This window comes from Mchenga conophoros, linkage group LG12, assembly GCF_057382185.1.
Source record: "Mchenga conophoros isolate Kocher_MC1m ecotype Shallow Benthic linkage group LG12, M_conophoros_male_GT1.1, whole genome shotgun sequence".
Lineage (NCBI taxonomy): Eukaryota > Metazoa > Chordata > Actinopteri > Cichliformes > Cichlidae > Mchenga > Mchenga conophoros.
The window spans coordinates 6,615,167-6,634,081 of NC_140537.1; the positions used below are offsets into that span (position 1 = coordinate 6,615,167).

Here is an 18,915-nt window from a genome sequence, read left to right on the forward strand (position 1 = left end):
AATGACACTAGACTGAGGCTTTCTTCATTTACTCCTCTGACCAGTGATTGTAGAATACTTTTATACCGCCACTGTTTTGTCAGTTGAACCAAAACTATATTTTGGATTAGCTGAACACAACTCTTGAACGGACGGACCGTAAGAGCGACTTCCGGTTAGCAACCAATCAGTGACGCCGTCTTTATGGTTTCCACAGTAACCGTTGCCTTTCCTTCTGCTAATTAACTAGCTGCTTAAAACTTGTGTAAGACGATTTTGCAATTGTTGTTATAATTTCTGAATAGTGACTTCCCAGCGCAACCAGCAAGATTTTAAATAATTATTTTACGGGTTTGCGAGCTAAGCTATCTTAGTCGACGACAGAAAGCGTAGTTACGTTAGCGTTAGCTGGCTAATCAAGCAAAGAAGAGCCACTAAGTGCATCAAATCACACTTTTCCAAGATGAGCGAACAGTTGAAATTCATCGTCGAACAGCTGAACAGGGAACCATTCAAGAAGAACTTCAATCTCATCACGTTTGACTCACTTGAACCGATGCAGCTGTTGCAGATTTTGAACGATGTTCTGGCTGAAATCGACCCAAAGGTGAACCGATACTTTTATCAGAAATCTTTACCAACACTAGACGCTAAAGTTCATTACACTTGTTTCAGGGTTAACACCGAGTGATTATGTGTGGTGTTCATAGAAATAACGTGAGACTCTCACTGATGTTTATTATTATAGCAACTGATGTTTATTATTATAGCAAGCCATAGACATCCGTGAAGAAATGCCTGAACAGACTGTGAAGAGAATATGTGCTCTGTTGGGGATGCTGAAATACAAACCTCCTGGTAACCTCTCTGACGTGTAAGTATATGCAGGCACTTTCAGCTAAATTTCCCCTTATCTAATTCTGATGTTTATAATGTTGTCAAATTGTCGTTGTACGCTATTTCTTGTTTCACTCAAAGTGTTTTGTTAGTTAGTTTTTTTGTTTTTTTTTTAAATTCAACATCTATAACATAAAATAGTTTCAGGGTAATTCTGGGAGACGGACACCTTCTTGACTTTGTAGATTAGGCTTCAAATTTTATTTATTGCTAAAGCTTGTATAGTCACGGCTGAATCAGGTGATCCTGAACCATCACGGTGCACTGAGCATCTCTTTCATCTCTTTCCACTATTCAAGTGTCTCTTGCAAATAATTTCAGGAAGGGTCCCCACCTCTGGTGGAACGTTTTGTTGGTATTGCTAAGTGAGTAACTGATCTTTTCCAGGCTTAAACAGGACATAAGGTCTCTCAGCCATTGAGAGTGGACTCTGTCTGGCCAGAAGAAGTGTTCAAGAATTGCAGACAGGGTTTGAAGTATGTTCCTCCAATACCTTTCAAGACTGGGACATACCCATATGTACTGGGCATATGGCCCACAATGACGATTCAAAAATGTGTAAACACAGGATGTTTTGGCTTTTGATAAATGGGCCCTGTGAAAAATCTTAAAGTATAAAAGACCAATTGTTTGTATTTTGCCCTTATTTCTCTATACTCTTTATTTTGTTTCCACTCACCCTTCAGCCAGTTCTGGCACATTGCTGACCTCACTTAGCCTGGTTCTGCCAGAGATCCTTTCCTGTTAAAAGGGAGTTCTTTCTTCTTGCTGTCACTAAGTGCTTGCTCACAGAGGACTGTGGGGCTGTTCTGTTTTTCTCTTTAATATCGTAGGGTTGTTAGCTTATGGTACAAAACACCATAAAATGATGGTTGCTGTGAACTAGCACTGTATAAATCAAATTAAATTAATTGATAAAATTAAACTCAACATGCACATCATTCATAGAGCTCTCATTTTTTTTCACCTTTTCCTTAGTTTTCACTGTTTACAGTGAATTCACATAAATAAAGTACCTTAAATCTTCTAATCACCTCACTACCAGTGAAACGCAGCAGTGGATCTTCCATGTTTTACCATTCACCTTCTGCAGTTTGAATCAGCTCTCCTCCTTCATCCCTCCCTGCAGAAGCAGCTTCAGACAGGGTCTGGTGACTGGCAGCAAACCTGTGATTCACCCAATCCTCCACTGGCTGCTGCAGAGAGTCCCTGAGCTGAAGAAGAGGACTTACTTGGCTCGTTTTCTTGTTAAGCTCGAGGTGCCTGCAGATTTTCTGCAGGATGATATCATCAATGACACTTATCACCAGGTTTGTCAGCATATTAAAGATACATACACCTCCTGGATTACTGGAACTGCTATTTTAATAAAAAGGTAAATAATGTGTGTTGACAGTATGAAGAGCTGGTGGAAGGATTTAAGACTTATCATAAGGAGTGTGAGCAGCTGAGGACTTCAGGCTTCTCCACAGCAGAAATAAGAAGGGTAACAAATACAGTGGTGTGAAAAAGTGTTTGCTACCTTCCTGATTTTTTTTTCTTTTTTTTTTGTATGTTTGTCACACTTAAATATTTCAGATCATCAAATAAATTTAAGTATTAGACAAAGATAACACACGTAAATGCAAAATGCAGTTTCTAAATGAAGGTGTTTATTATTAAGGGGGAAAAAATCCAAACCTGGATGGCCCTGTGTGAAAAAGCTATTCCCCCTAAGCCTAATAACTGGTTGGGCCACCCTTGGCAGCAACAACTGCAATCAAGTGTTTGCGACAACTGGCAGTGAGTCTGCAGCGCTGTGGAGGAATTTTGGCCCACTCATCTTTGCAGAATTGTTGTAACACAGCGAAACTGGTGGGTTTTTGACCATGAACTTCCTTTTCAAGGCATCTCAATTGGGTTCAGGTCAGGTCTTTGACTAAGCCGCTTCAAAGTTATTATTATTTTTTCTTAAGCCATTCAGAGGTGGACTTGCTGGTGTGATTTGGATTATTGTCCTCCTGCAAATCCAAGAGCACTTCAGCTTGAGGTCACGAACAAATGGCCGTCATTCTCCTTTGTGATGCTTTGGTAGACGGCAGAATTCATGCTTCCATTTACTACTGCGAGACTTCCAGGTTCAGAGGCAGCAAAACATCCCAAACCATCACAATACCACCTCCAGGTTTTACTGTTGGCATAATGTACCTTTTTTTTTTTTTTTTTAATTATTATTATTTTTAAATGTGACATCAGCCTTTTTTCTTTTTGGGGTTAGGGTTAGGGTGTTCCTTTTGTGTTGTTTTTTAAGATATTTGTGCCTGCTCCAGCCATCACACCGGTTCTGTTTTCCAAAAATGTCGTTTATCAGAGTTAATTCTTGATTTAACATGAGCGGTAATTAGTTTTCCACACAGGACCAGGTAGGTCTGAAAAACTTTTCTCCCTTAATCAATGAAATCATCCTTTAAAAACTGCATTTTCTATTTATTCTGGTTATTTTTGTCTAATGTTAAAATGTGTTTGACCTGAAACATGTAAGTGTGATAATTATGCAAAACACTAGAAAATCAGGAAGGGTGCAAACACTTTTTCACACTGTAGTCGCGCTTTACTCTTTACTACTTTTTACTACTCTTTACTACTACTACTACTACTACACTGCTTGTTAGAAGTTACTGATTATAATCTTTCGTCAGTATGAAACTCACATATTGATTTCAATTTATATTTGTTGTGTAATAAATGACAGTAGAACTTTTTCATAAGCTTAACTGACATTCATGACATTAATTCATCTTTTCTGCAATAACAGGACATTAGTGCCATGGAGGAAGAGAAAGACCAGCTCATCAAACGTGTGGAGAGGCTGAAGAAGAGAGTAAGGCAGACTGCTCTGGGAGGCTGCGGCACTCCTGCAATGCTTGGAAGGCTTTAGAATTGACTGTGGAATGAAAACATGACCTCAAACATATATTATCAGCTCCTCTAATAAACCTGACAGGGATGTGACAGGCTGCAAGGCTGCTTAACAAGGCTAGAAGTAATGAGGTGCTGAATTTCTAGGTCTTACTTACAGGCCCTGTTAAAAGGTGAAACCTGACTCTGTCAGAGGGCCGCAGTTATTTTTGCTGACCCTCCGATGACTGCCGCAGCACTGAATGGTGTTTTCTTTCCACTAGGTGGAGTCGGTGTCTAACCATCAGCGGATGCTGGAGCAGGCCAGGCAGCTGCGGGTGGAGAAGGAGAGGGAGGAGGCGCTGACTCAACAGAAGCAAGAGCAAAAGAATCAGGTAAATACTTGGGATTACTTGTGTCATTTATCAGCGCTTTTGTTCATCACAGTATATTTTAGCAAGTCATGACAGTCAAGTTAAACAAGTTTGTGGGCCGTTATGCACACTGCCTTTTCTCACTGTCTTTTGCTTCTCCTTTCTTGCTCAATGGAGTTTAAAAAAACAAAACTGTGTCTGGCACAATCTGGGTTTGGATTTAATGTGGAGTTTTCTGCTCACAGAGTTTTTATTGTTTGTTTTAGTTTTTTGTTTTCATTTCAGTTTAGTTTTGGCTGATACATCACAAGAAAGAAACTGAACTGAAATCTGTGTAGGAATTCTGTAAGAACAACAATGATTGTAGAAATATAATTTCTTGGGAAAAAGCTTTTAGAAACCTTATCTTGGGCCATTTTGGGCAACCTTTGTAAGCACCTTTTTATCACTTTTGGCTGTTGATTCTATAATAATTATCTGTCTGTGACTATTTTTGTTAGTGTTTAGTGAGCGTTGTCACACAGAATCAGCCCACCAAAGAGTCCAGTCTGGCCCACTGGCTGGCTTTGAACACTGTAAAGGAGGGCATAAATTTTGTGCTTGTTTGTAAGTTTTACAGCTTTTCCTGCTGATGTAGCCCTCACCCATGACCATTCATAATACACCAATGTCATTAACTAATAGAGAAACGGCAATGACAAAACAGAACAAGGATATTTTCTGTGAATTAACAAGTAATTATAAATGCAGCATATTCTGGGCAATGAGCTACCAGAAATTTTACTGTAATTTTAGACAATTATTTCTACAATTTAAGCCCTTTTTTTTTAGTTGAGGTGACAGATTTCTGTCTTCTGTACACTGACAAAAAAGAGGAGTTTCACTGGTCACACAGTGAGCTGCATGCAACAAATGATATAAAATGAGTCTAATGTCTGTAGTTTAATGCTGTAAAATAACTGGCCAAATTGGTGCTCAGAGGATTTGCAGTGTGACTGCCAGGTGGCAAAACTAGATTCTAGAAGGACTTACTTTGCTGAGTGAGTTTTCTATTTTTGCATTTGTCAGATTTTAGCATTTAACATAAGAAGTGTACAACAGCAAAAAAATGCGATACAGCATTGCAAACAGTTGGCGCAGTCTCATTGGTATCAAACACATCCACGACTGCTGCCTCAGGCTGACTAACACATGTTAAAGTCTTCTTTTTATTTTCACTTTCATTGTTTCTAGATATTTTATAGACTGAAAACTGGCACATCAATGCAGAAAACAGGAAGATGATTTCATATGAAAATAGTGCTCTGATTTCCTGACAGTGCCTGTATCTGTGACTGTTTTTGTGTGTTCAGCTGTTTCAGGCTGAGCAGAGGCTGCTGAGATCAGAGCAGCAGTTGAAGGATTTGCGACAAGCTGCAGCAGATGCTAATCCAGAGAGTGAGTAGCCATGTCCCTGCTCCATGCATACAGCTGGATGGGTGGATTCAAGGTCACAACAGTGTGATGCTGGTGTCTCTCTGCTAACGGGCTTTCATCTGCTGAGACCCTCTGATTATGCTGATCTTTGAAGTGCTCTAATAGAGCTTATCTGATGGTGAAATTGTCGCCTTTTGTTCTCATCTGCTGTTGGCGTCTTTAGCCAAATGAGAGATTTACACATTTGCAGTTTCTAAAACGACTGCGGTGCAGACAGAGATGGACCTGCACAATTAAAGTCAATAATCAGAAGCGCTACAAATTTTTTTAGGAACACTAAATGGGGCTGCTGATGTTTAGTATACATTTAATAAGCGCTTGTCTTTCTACAATAACATTTTGGCAGAATAGTTGTTTTACCATATATTTTTGATATTAGGCACTGAATGCCTGAAAGAGGTTTAAAATAGCTTAAAGAAAAGATTGGTCTCTTTCAGGCTTAATGAAGCGACTCGAAGAGGAGATCAAGATCAACTCCTACATGGTCTCTGAGAAGCTTCCCAAGGAGCTGGAGGGCATGAGGCGTACCGTACAGTTCCTGCAGAAGGTGGCATCAGAGCCTGCGATGGGCCAGGCTGATCTCCAGGAGCTGGAGGACAAGGTCTGGAGGACCAGGGTTTGGTATTATGCTTGTGTACCTTCAAGATTCTAAATGTCCTTTAATTTCCTCTTTCACAGATTAAAGAAGCAGATTCTCAGATAAACCAGCTGATTGAGAAGAGGATGATGAGATATGACCCCATGGATGACAAACTCTCCCTTTACAGACAACAGGTGCTGACTGTGTTCATTCTTTCAGTCATCTTTCATTGTTCTGTCTAGTTTTGACTCTTTAATCAGCTACATTTTTTTCCCACAGGTTAAAAGGAACCTTAATGTAATTCATGTTAAGAACACTGTTACTTCTGAGATCATAATATAAAGTTGTAGCCGAGCAATAACCAAACAAATTTTGATACAGTTGTGCCAAACATCATATTTAATTACTTTAAAATGAGGCTCTTAGGGAACAATGTCTCATTTTGTTAATTGCTTCTTCTGCTCACATCTATGGTAAGAGCCACGAGGTGAGGAATCCAGGATGTGCAATTTGTGGTATGATAAAAGGGGCATGTCTGCACCAGTATAGTACACACACCATACAAACTGGAAATTTTGGATGTTTATGGAACAGAGACCTTTCAGAATCCACAAAAGGGACTACAGAATTATATTCATAACAGAGTTGGAGGAAAGATTGATTGCTGAGCAAATGGAGCTTGCATAAGTGTGCGTAGAACATGCAAATAGACCAAAGGATAGGCCTGAATGCAAAACATCTTACTGTGACCCTGTGTTTATTTCAGAAAACTCAAATTCTTAAGATGTATATTGTACAATCATTCATCCCTTTGTCCATCTGTTCCTAAATAGGTTAAGATATTTTTCATTTGAAAGGTCAACGACTGAGCACTAGTGATCTTTATTCTGTTCTCAGTGTGTGTCATAGGAAAAATGTTGGTTTTTTTTTCCAGCTCTTTCATTTTCTCATATTTTCCATGGATTTATCGTGTTTGTATACGTCTATAACCTGACTCTTGTAGGCCTCCATCATCGCTCGAAGGAAGGAGTCAAAGGCAGAGGAGCTTCAGGAAGCAAGGGAGGAGCTGGCTGCGGCAGAGAGGGAGCTGAGGCAGAGGACAAACCAGACACAAGGCTCAGATGGGGAAGAGGTCATTCGTGGTGATGAGGTACACTGCCGGTTCACACACTCACTGCAATATTTGCTGGGGATTTTTGTGTGTGTGCGTGTGTGTTTTTTTTTTGTTTTGTTTTGTTTTTTTTGGGGCTCCACAAAAAATGAGTTTTTAGAAACAGGACACCGCTATCATCTCCAGCTTTATCAAAGAAAGTGCTAGAAGATTTGCAATCCACAGAAAACACAAGAGGCTATTTTTGTTCTTATCCAAACACAGACAGGCTCACTGTCTAATGTTACTTATCCCTTTTCCCTGCTCTCCCCCACATTCCCATGCACAGTCATAAATAGAACACAAAAGAGAGAATGTCCAGAACAAGGATTGTACTGGACAAACTTCCTGAAAGTTGGCCTTTTTCTTAATCTTTAGTGTAATCAGTCTCCTAATTCAAGTCAGCTGGACAAAAAAACCTTGAGCAGTCTTTGGGTATAGAGACTTTGCTCTCTATTTATATCCCATGACAAGATGTACTCCTTGTCCTTTCAGACACGTGGTATGGTTTACTCATGCCGATCAGTTGAAGTGAACTTAACATAGAATAAACTTAAACAAAATCTGGCGCTTGAATCAAAAAAGACTTGAGCAATCACTTCTCAGCTGGCCAGTAGACTAAATTTAAAGTTACAGAGCTGACAGTGACTGCTCTGAAAGAGCAGAGAGATCCTAATGAATGGGAGCTGCGCTGGGACCATCAGAGCTCAATTTTCTAGAATCAGTTTCCATGGTTTCCTAAAGCTGACACCAGCACAGCGCAGCAATATTGCTGGGCCCAAAGTTGGATCCATGATCCCTAAAAACAAAAACAAAAAAAGATTTTGTACACTGTGATTTTCATCCCAAAATTGTTAGTACAACCAGTAAAAGCATGTAGTAATGAACCCCAAAACCTGTTGAAATCCAGGCTGTTCCCCAAAAGGCACCAAAGCCAGAACAGCTCTGCATTGACATTATGTTAGTGGTAAAGAGGATGAAAACACAACAGACCTCACAGCAGAGTTTCCATTTAATGTAAAATGGAAACGCGGCACTTTTGCAAATTCTTTTCCTGGGAGCGTACTGTTAGAGTGATGCAGATTCTCAGCTGAGGGAACACATTTTATATGGCAGCCTTTTGAACCACAGAACAAGCTGCATGAACTGTGTTGGCAAAGGAATGCATTAAGTTGCTGATGTGGAAAATGTGAGTTTGTATGTAACTATTAACTACATTAATAGTAAAATACGTTATTATATTGCATCATTATTTTAAACAAATGTGACAAATGGACATGTTTGGTTACACAAAAAATAGACACAAACTCTCCACCACAAAATATAGTTAGAAACAGTGAAGTATGAGGCACACTATTATATTTTACATTAGTCATGACAATGTATTACAATCAATTTGAGACTCTTTAACTGAAATTAGAGAGCTGTTTGTAGAAACAAAGAGGCCCTTGAGACGACACATGAATGAAGTGAATGGAAAATGTTTTGTCAAACGCGGCTTATCAGACTCCTCCTGTAGTTTCGGGCTATCAGCCGCAGTGGAGATGATCACTTTACCAGAGGTATTTTCCATTCTGACCATTACGTGTCATCACATGCCGCCCACCAACTGCAGGGTCTCTCTGAGGGGGGATGACGACATCTGTTCGTCATTGGTTGGAAAGTAACAAGAAACCATTTTAACCAGCATCCTCGTCACTCTGGTTAAATTTAGTCTTACTTCAGTCACAAATCCGACTAACGCTTTTTTTAAAAACTTGAAATAATGTGGATTTATTTTGATTTCCTGCTGTTTGTCCCACGTGCAGTTATTTGGAGCATACGCTGCACGGTTGAGGGTTTTGTTAACTGGTCTGCATGTGTGTGGGTGTACTGCTGAATGAGCCACCGTCCATTTTAACAGCAGTTGTTTTGGGGATACAGTGTCAGGAACACTATGCAGTATAATTCTGCTGTGTTAATTCCTCTTGCGGTCACGTCTGCCCTTGACGTTCCAAAATACACAAAGAATAAATGTGCGCACAAACACACACGCATTGATCCGCATGAAGTACATTCTGTGATTTCTGGGGCTGTTCTTCTGTGTCCGTGTTCATTTATAGCTGCTCTTCATTGTGGAGGAGTTTCAGTGTGTCCCAGCAGACATTTGGGGTGGGGAGTAAGTGAGCATCCACTTAAAGCAGTTATTCTGTCAGATGAAGCTGTTTGCTGCACATAGCTGGCTGTGAATCTCAAAGGATCGGGTGACTCTTTCAGATCATAGCATGGCCTCCAGGCCTCCTCATTGCAGCCGCTGCTGTTCTTTAATCCCTTCCCTCCCCTGGCTCAAGCCATTGTCTTCTCCTGTAGCCTTTCATAGTATCACAGCTGTGCCGGACACCATGCCTCCAAATATAAACTGTGTTTAGGCCTCTTTCATTGCAGTTTCCATATCAACTTTACACTTTCTTTGTTACAGCAGGTTTTAATGTGCTTCACAGAACCATCAATAATATCAAAATGTATGTGTCTTGGTATTTTGAAGGACCTATAATCAATATTTACATTAGATAAATGGGGAGGGTTGCATCAGGAAGTGCAGGTGACGTAAATTCTTTGCCAAATCAAACACGCAGGTCATCAAGAGTGAGACTTCTATATCGGATTGGTCGGGTCCCAGGTCAACAACAACCACCTCCAGTACTGTTGGCCAGCAGTGTGCCAGTGGAAACTGTGCTACTGTTGGCCGGGGAAGCGTGTTCGGAGGTAGTAAGGGAAGGAAAGGCACGAGTGTGGGGGTGTGAATAGGGACCTGAAATGTAGGGATTATGATTGGTAGAGGGAGAGAGCTGATTGACATGATGGGGAAAAAAGGAAGGTGGATATATTGTGCAGGAGACTACTTACAGGGAAACAAGGTCAGAAGCATTAGAGATATACTCAAGCTGTTCTCCCATAATGTAGATATGTAGAGAAATGAGCAGGGGTGAGCTTGCGTGAAGAGTAAGTGAATAGTGTTGTGGAGGTGAAGAGAGTATCAGATAGGATGATGAGCTTGAAGCTTGAAATTGAAGGGGTGATGATGAATGTTGTCAGTGTGTGTGTGTGTGTGTGTGTCCAACAAATTGAATATTAGGTAGAAAAGGGAAAGGAAGTGGCAGAGAGGGGAGAGAGTGGTGTTTGGAGGAGACTTCAGTGGACACGTAGATGAAGGACAGAGGTGAGGAGGTGGTGTTGGGCATGGATGGTATTAAGGATAGAAATGCAGAGAGACAAATGGTAAAGCTGTGGTGTTCACATACTTTAAGAGGTGATGTAAATGAGTGGAGGTAGGTGCATGCAGATGGCCTATATTCTATGCAGAAGGTACAATATGAAAGAGTTTGGATACTGCAAGGTGGGGTCCAGGGAGAATCTGAGTCTGTAGGATCACATTAAGAAGAAGAAGCAAGTGAAGCCAGAGGCAAAGATTAAATGGTGGAAGCTGAAGAAGGAAGAATGTTGAGCCAGAGTTCAGGCAGGATTTGAGCTTGTCTCAAATCCTGCCTGAACTCTGGCTCAACAAAAGTAGCGAAGAGTTACCAGATGAATTGGTGAGGAAAGAAAACAAGGAATTTGTCTTCTTTCCTGGAGGTATGATCTAGAGAGAAGAGGACTAAAAGTCGGTAGTAGTAAGACAGAATGGATACGTGTACTCGAGAGGGAGGCAGGTGGAAAGGTGAAGTAGCAAGTAGAGGTAGTAAAGTTAGTTGACTTCAAATATCTGGGAGCAGCAGCTCACAAGAGAGGTGAAGGAGAGTGCAGGCAGGGCGGCTGGGGACGAGTATCAGAGGTGACATTTGACATTAGGATAGCAGTGAGAGTGAAAGGGAAGGTTTACAAGACGGCATTGACACCTGCTATGATTTAATGTTAGCAGATGGTGGCACTGGAAAAAAGACAGGAGGCAGAGCTGTAAGTGCCAGAGTTGATACTAAAATCTTTGATGGAAGCGAGGGAAGTACTAGAAATGAACACATCAGAGGTACAGTCAGGTTGAGTTGTTTGGAGACAGTCAGAGAGGTAAGGCGGGGATGGTTTGGGCATGTGTAGAGGAGGCATAGTGGACATATTGAATATAGAGCTGCTGGGTATTTTCATGCAACCTTTGAGTAACACTAAGGCTACGTTCACACTGCAGGTCTTAATGCTCAAATCCGATTTTTTGATCAAATCCGATTTTTTTTTTTTTGTCTGCTCGTTCGCACTACAAATAAAAGTGTTCTTATCTTCTCCTGTGCTGATAATTGGCGTCTGTCAGTGACGTAAAAAATGGATTTAATGCGACTTGACCGTTCAAACAGCAGTCGCTTTCTGAAACATCGGATATGTATCAGATTCAGTACCACATACGAAAGTGACCCAGATCGGATTTGAAAATATCGGATTTGTGCCGTTCACACTGTCATACCATGATCGGATATGTGTCGCATAGGGTCAAAAAAATCGGATTTGATGCGCTTTCGCCTGCAGTGTGAACGTAGCCTAAATGATCTTGTTCACAGCTACAGCTAATTCAGATTCACTAATTAAACAAACAAGCATGTCTTTGGACTGTGGGAGTAGGCCGGAGTACCTGGAGAGAACCCATGCAGCCACTAGGAGAACACGCAAATAACGCAATAATGCAATCTGTCAGCTGGTTTTAATTCCAGTATTAATTACTGCACCACCAAAAAACCCAAAAGCAATAACAATCTGCCCAAAATGTGTTTATCCAGGACTTACAGGCATGTCCATAATGTGTTCCTTCGCATTTGTGACTAATGCCGAATTCTGTTTCATTGTTCTTCTAAGATGAAACGATTAGTGGCGAAACTCCGCAGCAAGGGAACAGTATACAAGAAGAAACGCCAGGAAATCGCTGAGCTGAAAGCAGATTATGGAGTCGTGCAGCGCACAGAGGAGATTCTCAAGCAGAGACATGATGCTGTCCAGCAGAAACTGGTAATTCCTGATTTTGAATTTCATGTGAGAGAAGCAGAATCATTCATTTATTTACAATAAAGCAGAGGAAGGACTGGGATTCACAACTTTACGTTACTTTGTGAAGACTATTGTGATGCTATTGTGAGAGAAGTCTCATTAAAGACACCCTTCAGTAATAATTTAATATTTAGTATTTGGACCTGGACCAGAGAAATCTTCCTAACTGCTCCTGCTGTCCTCTCTGAACTGTCATATTCATACAATAACCGCCCCACCTCCTCCCCCTTCGTCATACTGTCAGTCCAAATGTGTTGTTTTCACTTGATCCTCCCATTCACATACTCTCTGCTAACAGTGAAGTGGTAGAAGTTTCCTAGAAAGGGCTTCACACCTTTGTGTGGTCCCAGCACCTGACTTGTTGATGGGCTCTCTGACGCAGGCTGAGCTACTATTTCTGACGGTTCCATCTGCTGCTCTTCCTCTGTCTGCATCCCACACAAGGATTTGATAAAGCAATGGACGTTTTTTTTAAAGCATCATACCTCCTTATGCATTTCAGAGATCAAATGACAGACACCCTGTTAATGTTAATTTTACGTGGAGCAATATTCAGCCCCAATTCCATGAAATGTATAAATTGTAAATGAAAACAGAATGCAGTGGCTTGCAAATCTCATAAACCCACATTTTATTCAAAATGGAGTATTAAAACCTATCAAATGTTTAATGTGAGAACATTTTAAGAAATATATTAGCCTTTTTTCAATTTGATGCTCTTTTTATACCCAATCATTTATTGACCTGTTGACAGTAACACGATTGGTTCCTGAAATGGTGAAATGTTTCAGTTTAAACAGCTGGTATGTTTTCTTGGTTGTATTGTGAATAAAATATGGGTTTATGAGATTTTCAGATTGCTGCGTTCTGTATTAATTTGCATTTTATGCAGAATCCCAATTATTGGGGAATTTAGGTGGTATGTCTGAAATCAAAGACAATATTCCTAATCATTAAAAAACAATATCTGACAATTTGTGCTGTGTTTTAAAGCAAGCCGTGGAGGCTGAGAAGGGTATCTCTGGCTACAGTGATACTCAGGAAGAGCTGGAGAGGGTTTCTGCCATCAAGAGTGAGCTAGATGAGAAGAAGGGCCGCACTCTGGATGACATGTCTGAAATGGTGACTATACTTTTTGGTTTTTTTTAATCTGAAGTGCTATTTGACTTACTGTAGGCTTAGTAGTTACTATAGATACATACTGATTATCGATTATTTAGTCTGTTCTCAGTGAGTTCATATAAAGCCAGGAGAAGAAACAACTGAGTGTTTACAGCAGTCTACACTCTGAGCTTTTGATTGACATGGGTTACTTGTACCTCATTATTTGAACTTTTAGCCATCTTGCTAAGAGCATATGAGCAATCACTATTGGAACATTGTATTTATGACAGAAAATAAGGAAAAGCAGAGCATGTCCAATTTAATGTTCTTCACATCTTCATTCGGACGTAGCCAACACAGTTACAGACAGAACCCCGATAAGCATGCAGTGTCTACCATAGGCGTAAAAGGCTTATTGCACATGTGCCAACAAATACTGTTAGCATTGATGATAAAGTGAACTTAAATGACATGATTGTCTCCAGTGTTGTCAGTTAAAGCATAACTTTAACTTTAACAATGTGTGTCTGTGTACATGTGTGTCTGTGTGTGTAGGAGAATATGATATGCCACTGAAAAGAAAAGCACCAGTGTTGCAGTTTAATTGATTGAAGCCCATTTAGCTGATTCAGTTTTAGGGCCCTTGTATACAGGCTCACTGTAATTTGTAATAGACTTTTTTTTCTTCTTCTTTTACCGCCCACATTTTGTTTTCCCACAGCAGGGAAAGGGTGAAATTTATGATCCTGTCTTGAGCTGGACAGTGAACCAGCATGCACACACACAGTCCATGATTTGAACTATTCATTTAGCCACCATTTATTTATCTGCACTTTCCCTGGAGTTTGGCCTTTAGGGAGTTTATGAAAGTCTAAAATAACTACAGCCAAGTGAAAATTCAGCACAAGTTAGCAAATAATAACCTCTGTGTTGATGCTCGGGATATTTAATTAAAGCTGAAAGTTTGATTTTATTGTTATCAGTAATGGGAAGTTACAACAAGAATACTAGTTCATAACTTCCATCATCATCCTTTTGTGTGGAAGCCCAGGACATCAGTTGTGACTTTTTTATGAATTCGGTAGCGTGTGTACTTCTGCAGACTGTAAGATTGCTTGTTAATGATGATATCAAATATACCTGGATCCATGCTGAAAGGACGCTGTTACACTAAAATTTTAAAATGGCATTTCAAACCCATAAAACTGAAATCTGGAATGTTTCAATCAATACTTACCTACTTACACACACACACGCTATAGGCACTTTCTCCAAATGTTGATCTGGTTGACAATGCTGTCTAACTTCATCATTAGTCACAGTCGTATTACCTGCTGTTTACTCTTAAGTCTGTGAATGCATACAAAAGTACATGTGTGTGTGTGATTATTGTAGGACTCCTTTTTTGTGTTTTGTTTTTATTGTTAATGCAGTGTGTGCCGTTATCTTGTGTTTTTTGAAGGTGAAGAAGCTAAACTCAATGATAGTGGAGAAGAAGTCTGCGCTAGCACCAATTATTAAAGAACTGAGGTCACTGAGACAGCAGAGTCAGGTGAGCATCATCTGAATTATTAAACGAGAACTTCAAAAAAACCTCACGGCACATCAAACGGTGTTTGTAAAGACAGTTTGATGTGCCAAAGACCACACCGAAACAAGGGCCTTCAGCTCACATGACAAAGCAGCATCCCTGTTTAACACCCAGCCTGTCAGAAAAAGGATCCTGGCAAGAATTTGGTACGGATTTTTCATTACAGAGTATAACTTTCAGAAAGAGTGGGTAATTCATGCTCCAAAATAACTTCGGCGAGTCCTAATTCTGTTTCTGCGAACAAGTAGAAGTTCACTTTTATATTGTGCTACCATGGACAAGGTCCATTAGGAGTAATTTGCATGATCCATAAATCAATGTATAATGGGAAAGCATCCTGCATCCCTGAGCTAGAGCAGAGGATTTAATTTTCCTACATGTGTGCCCAGAATTGCTCTTACATCTCAATGGGTCACGTCTGTTAATGAAGAGCTGCAACGGGAAGACATAAATAGACTCTGTAAGAAGTTAAAGTGCTAAAACTACAGCTGGGATCTTTTGTTGACATTAAACAGTGCTGTGAGCGGGACACGAGTGTTGATAATAGTGCATTTGTCTCAGTTCTGACTGTCTAGTAATGGATTTGCTTTTCTGTTCCGGTGTGTCCTGCTCGGATTCTTCATAGGAGTTAGGCCAAGAGTATGAAGAAAAGAAGGCACAGTATGAAAGCTGTGCTGCTGGTTTGGAGAGCAACAGATCAAAACTGGAGCAGGTATAATTATTATAGTGCAAGGGTTTCATATGCACAGCAGTTTAGGTGAATTTTACGTGCTTTTTTTCCCCGTGTGTTAGTACATGTTTGATCTTTAGCATGGTTATATAAGAACGCCCATCCTCTCTTTAAATCACAGGAGGTGAAAGCACTGAGGGATGAGATGGCACAGAAGGAAAACCGATACCATCATATCAACACCATGTCACAGGCAAGTATTTTGAAAAGATACAGTAGTTACTTAAAGCAGGACCAGAGACTGTGCACTGTTATCGCTGTTTTTAAGCCAAATTAGAAACATGAGTGCATACAATGTTGCAGCATTTTGTAAGCCACCTGCCCCCACAAGCACCCACTGGGACAAACTGTAAACTCGGATCTGTGCCTCTCTGTCCTCGGCAGATCCTTGAGATGCAAATACAGAGGGCAGCTGAGGAGATGAAGGCCTACGTGTCTCCTGATCCGCAAGAGAAGAAGAAAGCCATGAGGTGAGCCTGCTGAGCCAGGCCAGCCAGCTGCTTGCGAGATGAATGGCCTTTTTTATTTCAGCAGGCTCTCGTTACACTAAAGCCAGTTAATCTACTGCCACTGTTTCCTTGCTGTTGTGATGACACACCTTTATTTTTAATACATGGGGTGAAATCAGCTTGAGAAATGGCTGTTGCACACATGTTACTAATCTTCCTCTTGTTCACTGTAGGGAAGTGTACATGAAGAATATTTCCGAACAGGAGTTACTTGGCAAGGTGAGAAAAGTGTGCTGAGCGAGTGTTGACCCAGCAGATTCTAGGACGGGTCAATACTTGGAAATATTCCTTTATTCTGTCAAGAACAAGATCTGAGGACACACAGGTTAGCCAAGGTGGTTTCACAGAGTTTGCTTTGGAAGTAAAGTACCGTAATGCATAGTAAGGAATACACCTGAACATTCACATCAGGACACAAAACCAAACAATAAATTATATGTATTACTCTATAAAAGTGCAAGCAAATTCTTTATAGAATTCTCTAGAAATGCCATAAATATGCATCTAGTTTGCAGAGTTGAGGTTATATTAACATATATGGCATCAAATCTGAATTCTGTCTTTGAATAAATGCCAGTTGTTTTTATCTCAGGTCTACAGAGGACAGTAGAATGTCATAATGAGACAGATTTAACATACTTTTGTTTGCACCAGGTTGGCACAAATGTGATCATGTTGGGGTTCATTTAATTTTGAGCAAACGGAGTCTGCGCTGGGTATTTTTCACCAATATCTCTTTTCACATGTGGTCTCCAGAAGTTGCGAGAGGAACAGAAGACGGTGAGGGAGAGCCACAGCGCCAACATGGAGCAGGTGAAGATGTGGCGTGACCTAGAGCAGCTGATGGAGTGCAAGAGGCAGTGCTTTATAAGGGCAAAGAACCGGGAGTCTATCGGTCAGATCATCCAGGAGGGAGGGGAGGACAGGCTGGTGCTGTGAGGAGTCATCTAGGAATGATGGGCTGTGATTCCACTGAGTTCAGCTTAACAGAGTTTCTGTCATCGTTCTGTCACAGGCTTAATTTTCCTCATATATCTCTTCTCTTTATACTCAGCTGTTGTTTCACTTGGAACCAGACCACTAACCTAAAGAGGTGGCGTGGTTTAAGATGCTTTTGAATCTCCAACTTAAAGAACACGTGCAGCGGCACAGGGGTTTTCACTTTCTGTGGCCCACAGGAGACTCCTTTCAATCAGAGTGTCCAAAGATAACAGGATACAAAGTGGTGCTCTTGGGATGTGGCCACAGTCAACTATTATTGGCACTGCCAACCATGACCTTGAGCATGGGTTGAGATTCCAGTTTTGGAATTCACTGGGAGCCCCCACTGCATTGAAACAGTCAAAATATTCTGCTTGTGGAATACTGTAATGGATCCTTTTTTTCAATATGGTTGTTCATATTTCCTGTGTTTTTCTATTAAATATATTTAATAATGATTTTGACTCATGTTTTCATTGTGACAGAGAAAAATATATGAATGTAAATTAGGAAAGCTATGTAGACTGTTGGAGTTTAAAAGAGCAGTTGGTCTGTCCTATTCATTGCCTTCATTTGTTCTGTTTTGTTTTTTCACCATGAATCAATTTTGCATCATATCTGAAAGCAAAAACTTTTATTTGGATGATGAAGATTCATATCTTTTTTAGCAGGTAACACGACACACACGTCTGCCCACTGACTTTTCAGTGTGACACATCATTCCCAGCAAATGTCTTCATGGATGTTTCAGGGTCTCGACCTCCCCCTCTCCCACAGGAACTTAATCTGCTGTTGACAGCCAATGTTAGTGGCCCTTGTGCCAAACGGATCAAGTGTGCTTTGTAAAAGGCTGCTTGATGTCCAGCTGGCTGGTGCCATGTTATTGTTGTTACAACACCTTGTGCTTCTTGGGACCTTATTAAGACATTAACAGATGATGCACGCCAGTCCTGTAAAACATCTGACAGCACTACCCTCTGAAGACCCCAGAGGAGGGCGGGGGATCCTTTTACACCTTTACAGAAAATTGGACCTTTGTTTTGCAAACACCTTTCACTTTAAACCTTATCTTTTTGTGGTATTGGTATGTCTCTGCTACTAGCTGGTGTAAATAAATGTTCCAATTTTCTAAGACCATCTCAATTCCATCCTTTTTTTTCTCTCTAATTAAAGCGGTGATACATTAAACGAGCAATGGACTTTTTGTATTTGGATGCCTTCATTCTGTCTGCATGAAGCTGCCTATAAAGCTGTATAAGCACATTTGGGCAGAGCATTGCAAGATTATTGTAGTTAATAAAAACTAAAAAGGTGTGTGGAATGATTTTTTTAGGTAATTAAATATCATATTTGGGAAATTGTGGTAATATTTACTTAAGACTTAAACTGAAAAAAAATCAAAAAGGCGTCTTTACTTTCAGTCTTAAGCTCTTGCTCGTCCCCTCGTATTACCTGTTTATATATATATTTTTTATTAATACAGGACCATCAGGGCTGCCCATGTTCAGTGTTGAATGAAAAGGACATTGAGAGGACATGTATATAATCGCCAATGCTTAAAAAAGATTTTAAAAAGCAAAACCACCACCTTTGCTGCTGCAGAAATCTCCTTGAAATGTCATGTTTCTCTCAAAATATTATAATAAATTTCTGATGTTGTGTT

General features: G+C 40.4%; 1 protein-coding gene across 1 annotated transcript; it reads left to right on the top strand.

Annotated features, from left to right (window-relative positions):
* The first annotated feature begins 67 nt into the window (after positions 1-67).
* On the top strand, positions 68-17,715 carry ift81 (intraflagellar transport 81 homolog). The gene is made up of 18 exons (XM_085293506.1): positions 68-586; positions 750-853; positions 2,006-2,186; positions 2,273-2,362; positions 3,671-3,736; positions 4,038-4,148; positions 5,480-5,564; positions 6,041-6,204; positions 6,282-6,377; positions 7,187-7,333; positions 12,149-12,298; positions 13,331-13,459; positions 14,904-14,993; positions 15,658-15,744; positions 15,884-15,955; positions 16,147-16,232; positions 16,445-16,490; positions 17,028-17,715. Exons 1-18 carry the CDS (start codon positions 443-445, stop codon positions 17,208-17,210), a joined length of 2,031 nt encoding a protein of 676 aa, XP_085149632.1. The 5' UTR covers positions 68-442; the 3' UTR covers positions 17,211-17,715.
* The last annotated feature ends 1,200 nt before the right edge of the window (positions 17,716-18,915 follow it).

What these genes read in the sequence shown, in the direction of transcription:
- ift81 (XM_085293506.1), top strand. Translation starts at nt 443, where the DNA reads ATGAGCGAACAGTTGAAATTCATCGTCGAACAGCTGAACAGGGAACCA. An exon ending in TCAATGACACTTATCACCAG is followed by an intron (nt 2,187 to 2,272) that starts GTTTGTCAGCAT and finishes GTGTGTTGACAG; the next exon opens with TATGAAGAGCTGGTGGAAGG. An exon ending in ATGCTGTCCAGCAGAAACTG is followed by an intron (nt 12,299 to 13,330) that starts GTAATTCCTGAT and finishes TGTGTTTTAAAG; the next exon opens with CAAGCCGTGGAGGCTGAGAA.